This window comes from Diadema antillarum, unplaced genomic scaffold (genome assembly GCF_040938485.1).
Source record: "Diadema antillarum isolate AM-2024a unplaced genomic scaffold, OU_Dant_1.0 scf00000101, whole genome shotgun sequence".
Classification (NCBI taxonomy): Eukaryota; Metazoa; Echinodermata; class Echinoidea; order Diadematoida; family Diadematidae; genus Diadema; species Diadema antillarum.
Genome location: NW_027270990.1, coordinates 1,652,629 through 1,664,361, shown reverse-complemented (window position 1 = coordinate 1,664,361; position 11,733 = coordinate 1,652,629). Strand labels below are relative to the sequence as shown.

The 11,733-nt window shown below is 36.8% G+C and overlaps 1 protein-coding gene across 1 annotated transcript; it reads left to right on the top strand.

Moving 5' to 3' along the window:
* Window positions 1-1,159: 1,159 nt before the first annotated feature.
* Window positions 1,160-10,503, top strand: LOC139718890 (tetraspanin-4-like). The gene is made up of 6 exons (XM_071630333.1): window positions 1,160-1,222; window positions 2,279-2,470; window positions 4,089-4,268; window positions 7,580-7,720; window positions 9,221-9,304; window positions 10,435-10,503. The coding sequence occupies exons 1-6, from the start codon at window positions 1,160-1,162 to the stop codon at window positions 10,501-10,503; spliced, it is 729 nt and encodes a 242-aa protein (XP_071486434.1).
* Window positions 10,504-11,733: the final 1,230 nt, after the last annotated feature.

The window sequence follows — 11,733 nt, the reverse complement described above, 5'->3', positions numbered from 1 at the left end:
TATAAAGGACAAGTCCACCTTCCTAGACATGTGGATTGAGTGAATGCCGTAATACTAGTAGAACGCAACAGTGAGAGTTTGAGGAAAATCGTACAATCCATTCAAAAGTTCTGAATTTTTAAGTTTTTGCTCAGTCACTGCTGGACGACAAGACTACTATAGCTTGTGATGTCACGTGTGTACAACTATACTAAAGAAAACATAAGGAAATTCTGTCACTTTTCTCGGATAATAAAAGAACGCTGGACTTTCCTCCTTCAGAAGGCAGGGGGGGGGGGGGAATAATACCCATAACGTACGTCAGTGACAAGTCGAGGAAATGTGAACTTTTTTTTCAAAAAATAAAATTTTGTAAAATTCTCTTTATTTTTTCCTTTATATCGTTCTAACATCATACACTGCAGTAGTCTTCTCACCAAGCAGTGACTGCGCAGATACTTTAAAAATTCATAACTTTTGAACGGATTGTACGATTTTCCCCAAACTTCAGTGATGACCTGTGTTCTACTAAGTTTGCTGCATTCACTCAATTCACATGTGTATGAAGGTGAACTTATCCTTAATTACATTTCGTCATAATCATCATGGAGTACAGTTCTCAATCAGGCCTTCTCAGATGACTTTATCCGAATGGCTTCGTACAAGAGTTGTTTTAAACAGTTACTGTTGTTTGTCCTTAAAAAAAGACAAAAGAGAAAAAGAAAGAATGGAATAATATATAGATATTATTATATTCTTTCTTTTTTCTCTTTTTTCTTTTTTTTAAGAACATCAACTCCTGTTCTTAGGTTTTATCATTTGTTTTCATTTGCCTATTTCGATGTATGACCTGATTAAAAAGAGGGCACAAAATAAAGCAATGTTTTATCCTGTGACTGTAGGCTAGTGGCTGATTGGTCCTGCGCAAATCATACCAATATTTCAAACTCGAGCATTCATTGCATATCCGCTTTGGATGCTAAAAAGTTAGTTTTTTTGTGCAATGTTTTGTTTCCTTTTTTGTTTTTGTTTTTGTTTTCTGCTGCTGTTGCGTTTACACTTGTTGTTGTTGTTGTTGTCGTCATTGTTATGTTTTTGCTGTCAAATAAATGTTATTTTAATCCATCCTTTATTCTTACTGTATCGTATAGATTGTTGGAATTGAGGCAGAGAAACCAATATGGTGAGCGGGGACGGACAGTGTACGAAGTATCTACTCGTCGCCTTTAATGTCCTTTTCTTCGTAAGTAGACTTGGTTTAGTTAGTTAGTTAGTTAGTTAGTTAGCTCTGATCAGGACCATTAAGAGCTGTGTGTATTGGGTTCCTTTTTGAAGCAGATATTATGTTAAGAATGTTTCCATGTCTATTCAAAAACTTGCCAAAGAAATTGCTCCTGTAAGGATTTTCACAGATGTTTCAGGAAGCTCCCAAAAATGTGTCTGTTTCAATGAATACATGTGTTTGACGTACGTGGTACACGTGTATTTTTCTTTGTCATTAATACACTTTAAAGGGATCATATAGATTTGGTTAGACTTAACTTCAGGTTTTATCATTTTTTGGTGAAATAGTGAGAAACCTCTTATGAAAATATGAAAGAGCATGTAATTCCATGAGGATTTCAATGTTTATTTGATGAAATTTGATTTTGAAATGGCTGAAATATCCGAAACAGAGTGATCCTTATAAAGTGTGGGACCCACATTTTATTACAATTGTTTTGTTTAACTTTTTTTTTGGATGTTTCAGCTATTCCAAACCCAATTTCCATCAAATAAACTTTGAATTCCTCTTAAAATGGTATGCTCTGTACTATTTCATAAGTGTTTTCTTGGTATCTCGCAAAAAAAAGTTAAAGTCCAATTTTCCATCTCCACCAATACTGTACCATCCCTTTAAAGTACGATTATGTCAGATTTTGTTTTTTGTTTACATTGATGGTAGTTGCGTTCCAGATATTTGTGATCTGTCTTACATAACAGTAAAACTTTCTGTCTTTTCTTTCCGGGGTTTTTCCCTCTTCATTTTTAACCGTCACACCTTATTTCACCCTCTGAGGCAACCCTGAATTGTCGATGTAATGATATTCATCATAAAGAATAGCAGGATGATACATGTATGTGTCTGTGTATATGTGTGTGTGTTTGTGTGTGTTTGTGTGTGTGTGTGTGTGTGTGTGTGTGTGTGTGTGTGTGTGTGTTTATGCTTGTGAGCATGTGCATGATGATTATGATTGAAAGAATGACTATGTAATGTTCACATTGTGTATCATAATCTGCTTCGTTTTGATTTCGACAGCTGTGTGGAGCGGTGCTGTTGGGTACTGGGGCACACCTGCACATTAAGGAGGGGCCCTTCATGACCCTCCTTCCCAGCATGCCTTTCATGAACGCCGCCAACATACTCATCATCGTCGGAGTCATTGTCCTGGTCGTGTCTTTCGTCGGGGCCTACGGCGCGATCAAGGAGCACTCAAGTCTTCTTTTAGCGGTATAACACGCTACAAAAAAGAAACCTTCAAAACAAAGCTACACAAAAGCTCAACAGAACAAGATACACACTCGACCTCATGCAAACAACCGTGTACATAAGAAAAACACGCACAAAATACACTTCAACAGTATAGATGGACAATTAAAAGATGAATTAAAGACATGCTTGGCAATAAGAAGGAAGGAGAAAAAACAGAAAAATTAAGTTAAGTAGAGTATCTTGTATGGATCACGATGTTAACTATACAATCAAGACTGAGACATAATGACGTCTTAAGGAATGTTTCACGTATGCGTCTCGCAAACGATGTCGTCAGTGAAGTTGAGTGTGTTAATAATAATAATAATAATAATAATGATAATAATAATAGTAGTAGTAGTAATAATAATGATAATGTTAATAATAATAATGATGATGATAATAATGATAACGATAATAATAATGATAATAATAATAATAATAGTAATAATAATAATGATAACAATAATAATAACAATAATACGTTAAATTAGGTCTTATTTACCCAGGGTAGCCTCTTCAGTGTTGCCACTGCTCTACCAGTGGGCCCTGCCATTATTATTACCCTGGCATTGCTAGGAACCCATTTATACACCTGGGTCGAGAGGAACATGGAGGGTAAAAACATTTTGCACTGGGCGGGATTCGAATTCGAATCCTCCGATTGGGAGTCTAGAGTCTTATCCACTATGCCACAGTTAATAATAATAATGATAATAATAACAATGATAATAATGATTAATGATAGTATAGTAATAATAATAATATTACTACTAATAATAACAATAATAATAGTAATAGTAATGATGATAATAATAATAATAATAATAATAATAATAATAATATGAAATATTTATATAGCGCTTAATACAAACATGTTTCGAAGTGCTTTTTAGCCGCCATTTAGTTTACAGTACGAATTATGGGAGCACCACGCAAGCATGACGTGATATTCTGAAGTTTGAAACTTTTTAAATAAATTCCCAATGTAAAGTGCAATCACAACAGCCTCGAAACATGTTGCATGTATTTTGGAATAAAAAAAACACCACATATCGTATAAGCTAGAACGTGCACTGGCTGGATGACAAAACAGCTTTGGGATAAGATTGTGAAAATTATCTAGATCTATTGTCTGATAGAGGGGTTTTTTTTTTAAATAACTGTAATACACGAACGTCAGCTTGTCGACAGGGAGAAATTTCCCTTTAACAAGGGTCGAAAGTGTCAAGGTAAGGCAGACCGATACGAAACGTGAAAATAGGAAAAAGTCGAAGGATATAACACTTTGGTTTGCTCTTGTTGCAAACAAATGGTCTGAACTGAATTTTATATCGCATCACTGGAAGTTTCTCTAACCCGTTGCCCACGAAATCTTGAAATTTCTACAGGCTTTGAACAACACATATTCAGTTTCTATAGATAATGAATACATATAGGGGATGAAACATACAATAATGATACACAAACTGATAGGAAATAGCGTGATTAAAACTTTTTCAATCTGATAAGACATGTAAGAGAATGAGAAAGTATAATTAAGACGAATGCACAATCTAAATATTCCTTTTTGTGTTCCTTTTTTTTTTTCTCACAGTATTTCGTTGTCATGGTTGGGGTGTTCATCCTGGGGGTCACAGCTGGCGGTCTCGGCTTCGCTTACCGATGGCAGGTAGCTAAGTACGTGGCTAACGAGCTCCGAGCAGGCGGACTGAACAAGTACAACTCCCCGGGAGAGGCCGGTCTGACCAAGGCTTGGGATAGGATGCAGTCCACGGTAAGACGTACTGCAATCAGCAGTTCAGGATTTCAAGTATTCTATTCATCAAAACAAACTAACACTTAAAACTGAAACTGAAGAAAAGAGTCCAACCAAAGTCAAATCTAGGTTGTTAAAGGGATCGAATAGTTTTGGTCGAGACCTAACATCAGGTTTATAACATTTTTTTTTTTTGGTGAGATAAAGAGAAACATCTTATGAAATATGAAATAGCATGTAATTTTAAGAAGGATTCAACGTTTATTTAATGAAAATTGGTCTTGAAATGGCTGAGATATCCAAAAAAGGAATCCTAATTAAATTGACAGGCCACGACTTTTATGAGGATCTCTTTGTTTTACCTTGTTTTTAGATATCTCAGTCATTTCAAAACCGAAATTCATCAAATAAATTTTTGATTCCCCCTAGAATTGTATACTCTTTAACATTTCATAGAGTGTTTTTTACATATCTCGCAAAACGTTACAAGCTGAATCCTCACCTCAACCAGTACTGTACAGTCCCTATAAAGGGAGAACGAGATGTTGCACAGACTCACGCTGGCTGTTACGGTGTCATCCAATCCAATTGACACACATCTTTGAATTTACTAAATTACGCATTTTTCATGTTTTGAGCGTCCCGATAGAAGCGTTTCCGGTACGCCGAAAATGGTTAAAATAAAATCTTAGCCCGTCTCTTGAATAGGCCGGAATGTGAACTACGAATAATGAGGGAATTGTGAACGACCATTGAACCTATAAAAAAAAAGATCGTACGCACTATGGAATACGACCTTTGCAGACTTTGACTGACGGTTATCAAGTACTCGTATATCAGCTTTAATTACATCTTTGGTCTTTGTAAATGGAGATGGCACATTATGCAACAGCGCCCTCTTCAATCGCTAGTCCACGTTTTGTGCCATGGACTTTCGACAGTGTAGATAATCCATGGTAGTCCGCCATACACTCTACAACTCACGACTATACGACTGACAGACTTTGGATCCAAACTAAACAAGCACGTTAATTCTGAAGCCACTGTGATTCATTTCGGATCCAAAGCCTGCCAGTCGTACAGTCGTCCATGAAAGCGTGTTACCAAGACGCTTCGGTTACTCTCTACGAAAAAATAACTATCTTTGGTGTTACCGTTAGCTGGTTAGTGCGCAGCGGGCTTTACGTTCATCATGCGATCACCTCACCATCCGATACGTTTCTATGTCAGGGACTAAAAATGCACAAAGCAATGTTTTGTTCTTGTTGCTGTTGTTTTCTATAGGCCTACCAATTGGCACTGTAAGAACTCAAAGCATTAATCCAATTAAAGTATAGTGTCAAATGTATTGACAACACGATGAATAACCTTTCCACATAGATCAATTAATTTGTGAAATACATTCATAATAAAATGCGGAGTTATAAATTGCACCCGACTAGAAACAAATATAAAAGGATCTCCATTTTAAAGGACATTGCTTAGTCTTGATAGAAGCCTCTTCTGATGGAGAAGTTTTTACTTGAATATTTGAGTTTTACTCTTTTCGTATCACCTGGACCAAACACAGAAAGGAACGAGCAACAATATGTAGACAAATGGACCTATACATAGCATACTTTCAACATTAAATGCTTTTATAGGCTAATAAACGTGTACAAACTTTTTGCACAAGAGATTTGCAAACTACTTGTTTTGCGATATATTCTGTACAACTTCTCGTTGTATTCCGTTAACTTTACAAAAATCAAGCGGTTGGTTTGGCTGGCATTACTTGTGCAAAGTATTTGATCTATAACTAAACGGTTGTTGGTTTTAACATACAGATAAAACGTCAAGTGCATGTTGTCTACAATGACCAGTTAAGAAAAATGACGTAATTATGATTTATTTTACACTTGACAGGTGGTCATTAGAGCAGGTTTTACTGCATGTCTTTTTTTAGTCAAAACGTGATTAATTCAGGAGGCTAGTGCGTGACATTTTTAAAAAGTACGCAGTTGCAAACACGTTATCAAAAATACGGAACAAAGTCTCCATAAAATTATCATCCTACGTTCATTTCATTTTTTGCCTGTTTTCTCTTTCTGAAATGTCTTTCAAGGAAATGCACTTCGACTTTTATAGTTTCCACTCAAAACTTCAAGTAAAACAAAACCAAAAGTTGATGGTGGTTAATGTCTTTCTCCTTCAGTAACCTACACAATCCCCGAAAAAAAGTTTTAGCTAGCAATGTGACAAATCATACTTTCTTTTCTCTTTTTTTTTTGTCTTCATTTATCTGATTTATCACGGGACCTGCGGCTGTACAAGCTTGCTTTCACGCAGGCCCCATCATATTTCTCGCATTATGACCGTAGTTCAACTCTTATGTTTACAGACCTTGTGTTCATATCACCTCAAGACTTTTGTACATTCCAGTGAATTTTCATCTAATCTATGGTTTATATAATTTTCGTAGTAATATACTTTATTCCCTTCCCAACAATATTACAACAGCTCAATCTCTGAATTCCTTCAAGAATAAATTAAAATCATTTTTATTGAAATTTTATAATATCCAACCGAGTTAGTTTCCCTTTATATCTCAGTCAAGTCATCATTCTTTTTTACATAAGTCCTCCTTCTAATCAAGTCCCTGTCTGTGTTCTAAATATAACGATGTGTTAATTCTCTTTTTCTCCTGCATTCTTATCAACATAATTACGTAAAATAAAAAATGTTTTGCATTACATTAAATCCAGCTTGTATTTCATCACTTATTTTGAATTATGGAATCTAGATTGCCTGCGTCCACGATGGCACGTGCTGTAGTTTTTCCCCTTTCCCCTTTTTTTTCTCTTTTTGTTTCCCTTTTCTTTCTTTTTCCCTTCCCAATCATCTTGATGTCAGTTGACATCGGTTCGTTTATTTTGTTTTACATTGCTGTCTTGTGTATTTTCTGAGGGTCCCATATCGTAAAAGCTCTGCTTCTTAGTGGGACCCTCCACTTCCATCCTCATCCTTAGTTGACTTGTATAATACGCTTTATGTATATCAACAAAGATGTAATCGCATCTACTTCTCATTTTCATATTAATGTACCTTGTCAAATTATGTTCTGCAAGTATTACAAATATCCTGTACATATGCAATGTATATAGTTTCTTTGTTTATTTGATGGAAGTGAAAATGAAGTTGAATTGAATTGAATTGTAATATATGTGAGAAATACTAAAATAAATTGAAATGAAGTAAAATTGATATTATTTGATGTGGTTCTCAATAAAAAAAAAAAAGTGCCATAACTACCATGAACGTCTTTCTCCATTTTTCCATCAATGTTGCAGCTGGGATGCTGCGGCGTGTTCAACCACACGGACTGGTGGACGTCGACCGCAAACTACCGGCCGCAGCAGACCCCGGACTCTTGTTGTCTCTTCTACGCCCCAGAGTGCGGCCGAGACCTGGCGTCAGAGAAATTCGTCCGAGTAGGTTGCTCCCGTCTTTAGATCTCTGGATTCCCTCTATCTTCGTTTCCTTTTCTTCTGCCGTCCTCTTGTATGAAAACAGTCTCATGAAATCTACAAAAAGTCCATCAAGTTGGTTTACTGCAAGCCTTCATCTCCGCCTCATAAAGCCTATAGCCTAGTCGAGAGTTATTGAATTTATATTTTGTCAGTGAAAGGTGTCCTGGGTGTTACCAGTGCCGTATATTAATATACGGCACTGGGTGTTACTTGTCCTTGTGGTGATTGCATCCCAGGCAAGATTGTCCGGGCTTGACGGCGTAAACACAATTCCCTTTTCACTTAGCATATTGCGAAGATTATTCGTAACGTGAATTATAATCAATTATTGAATACGAAATGTCAGATCTCCCTCTCCCCCCCACCGAGTATCCCCTTTAATTAGGACTGGTTACTCACTTGTCTGCCCCCTCTTGTCGATGGTTGTAGTCTTTTTACGTCTTCTTTGTTCTCCTTGCTATTTTTCTTCTTCATTATTATTCTCTCTCCTCTCGATCTCTCGATCTCTTCATTTTCTTCTTTTTTAATCTGATCATATATCTTTTCTTTTTTGTGTGTGTCTTATGTCAAATTTTCTTTTGCCGCATTTTCTTCCATCTTCTTTTCCATTTTCAATGTTCTTGTCCGTGTTCTTTTCCTTTTGTTGCGTTCTTAGGCATCAGATTCTTCTTTATTGTAAACTAAGTCCTTGCGCTTTTAATCTTCCACTTCCTCTATCTATTTTTTCCTCATATTCCTTTCCAGCTTACAGTTTTCTAAATATTTGTCCTTCTTTTGGATTCTTTGGATTTCATCATTATCACCATCATCACCATCAACGATCATCATCACCATCATTATCACCACCACCACCATCACCATCATCACCATCACCATCACCACCACCATCACCATCAACGATCATCATCACCATCATCACCACCACCACCACCATCACCATCATCACCATCATCACCACCACCATCACCATCACCATCACCATCACCATCACCATCACCATCACCATCACCATCACCATCACCATCACCATCACCATCACCATCACCATCACCATCACCATCACCATCACCATCACCATCACCATCACCGTCACCATCACCGTCACCATTATCATCATTATCGTCACCATCATCATCACCATCACCATCATCATCATCATCGTCATCATCATCATCATCGTCGTCATCATCATCGCCATCACCATCACCATCACCATCACCATCATCATCATCGTCATCGTCATCATCATCATCATCATCATCATCGTCATCATCATCATCATATTATATAATTTTTTTCTTCAGCTATTCTATCTCCCCTCTTTCTTCTTTCTTTCTTCTCGTTCCTCCTCCTCAAATCCTGATAACATGCATGGGTTCATTAATGTTTTTATGCCAATCCATGAAATGAAAGGCACGTACCTACCGACATGATTATTTTGTGATTATCGTTTTTCTCAAGGGATGCAAAGGGGCGGTGATTATGGAGCTGGAATCCAAGGCACACATCATGGGCATCGTTGCCATCATCGTCGCTATTTTCCAGGTGAGACCAGAGGACTAGGGGTGGAATTAGCCATGTGGCTAAAGCACCATTTTAGCGGGTGCTGTTCGTTATTCCGAAGATTCGTTATTCCGAAGGTTCGTTAATCCGAAACACACATATTTCCTATACCTAGAGGTTCGTTAATCCGAAAATGAAAAAGGGTTCGTTAATAAGAACATTTGTGGCGTTATTCCGAAGGTTCGTTATTCCGAAGGTTCGTTAATCCGAAAATGAAATAGGGTTGTGTTCTCCGGACGTTGTCGCGACGTTGCCGCGGTAAGGTCCGTTGAAACGGGATTCTAGTCTCACAATGTGACTGACAGGCCAAGGGTGACAAGGGGTAAGAGCGTGGGAGCACCCGGTGGACGGTTCACCCGGGGAACCGTGATTTAAACTCTGCACACTGTGGGAACCCCTTCACTATCTTTATACAGAATTCACTGATGATGAGAATAATCATCAGCGCAAAATATACACGGACTATACTATTCTCTTCTTCTCCGCAAGTGCTTCTGATATACTTGATTTTCAAAAAGCTACTTGATATCTGAAACGGTGATCAGTAACAATGTTATTTGAAATATACTTTATTTATGGCAAACGTGCGATCTTCTGATTATACCTTTATTATGTGATGGGGTCTGTAGTAGCAGAAGTAACGCGTGTTGCGACCTACGGAGATCCTGAAGACCTTGAATACGGAGTATGAAGTAAATGGCTATATTTTATTATGATGATTTAGTAACAGCAATAGCTACACCAAGGGTAAATAACAATAGCGACGGCACTACCACTATGACTGCTACATTACTACCTCAGCAACTACTAGTAGTGGTAATGGTTATAAGAAGAATGATCATAACCTATAACAAGTACATGACTTCTTGTTGTTTTGACAACCACATTTTGCTCATTGATGTATCATTTTTGTTTTTGTTGTTGTAGCATTGTATTCAAGGACTCTATGAAAAACAGCCCTACTTAGATGATCGAAAACATTAATGTCCCGTGATCGCATAGAGTAGAATGAAACAAAAACAAAACAAAAAACAAAGAAATACATGAGGTATCATGTAAATTCTTTGTGGTCAGTTGAAATGATAACTCCTTTCTTTTTTATTGTATTTCAGCTTTTCGGCATTGGTCTAGCCTACTCGATGTGGAAGAGAACAAGTCAGGCAGGAGGGAACTTTGTCTAATACGCCTATATGTTTTCCTTTTTTACGAAAATGTACATAGAATATATTATATATGTCTTCACCCCTTGGCCATCGAGAATGATCAGCTTGTAGCACAGTTAGCAGCAATGATAGTAAATGGCGCCTTCTCTCACCCACTCCTTGTGAAGTTGGCGAAAGATTGCGAAATCGGTTTTATCGTCCACTATAGATTGTTCAGAAAAAATGATATACCGATATACCCACTTTGTAACCAGACAATGGTACGATTATCCTCCTTTCCAATAAAAGGGATGCGAATAGAAATGGTAGACGGTATTTCATGTACAATGTGTATACATATTTTCAATTTGTAGACCTTCCTTTAAAAAAAAATAATTTTAAGTTCCATCTATAATCGATAAATATGAACAGATATTGATTTGCTATTTTAATAGCAGGAACTATCGAGTGTTGCGTAAAACCTAGGTTTACAATCATAAGTCATCATAAAGTTGATTTAGTGCGAATTTGTTTCTAACTACATATTGTAGCGTGTTCTATGTATAAACCTGGATTTAGTTGATCGGTGGCATTGAAGTCACCCAGTTGTAACTTTGTCTAATAGTTCGACGTGTTGAAAAAATAGTGTCAGCTGTATTGGCAAAACGATTACATTATGAAAAGAATTAGATCAAGTTAATGTTAATCCATGGATAGGAGAAAGCAATGGTGGTGTGATAGAGCAAGCAACAGTGAAGTTTCCTGAAAAAAAAAACAATCATAGCGAAATAGTTATATAATACAATGTGGATTTTATCTAAAAGATAAAGTTTATCTAAATATCAGTCGCAGTGACATGCAAGAGGTAATAATGTTATGGCCTCGTATCTAAGTGTTGCGTTCACTTACATTCAGTCATTCATTTTACAATACGCTTCGTAAGAAACGAGAATCGAAATGAGATGATTGGCATTAGTATATCCCCCAACAGTTTTGAATGATTAATTTTGTCAATGATGATATACAGTGAAGGCTATGGACGGTGTAATGTCATGTTTTGGCGAACAAACCAGTGGTTGCGTCGAAAATGTGGGCGATCTATAAATGATATGGATCATTTTATGAAACAGTCATAAATTATTATGTATCATATCGGATGTCGTACATAATATGACTGTTTTCGTGAAAACATTTCAAGTTTAAAACACTACACCTTTTCCTTTTTTTGTGTGTGTCGTGTCTTAATATTTGATTTATGTCGTTTTCAAT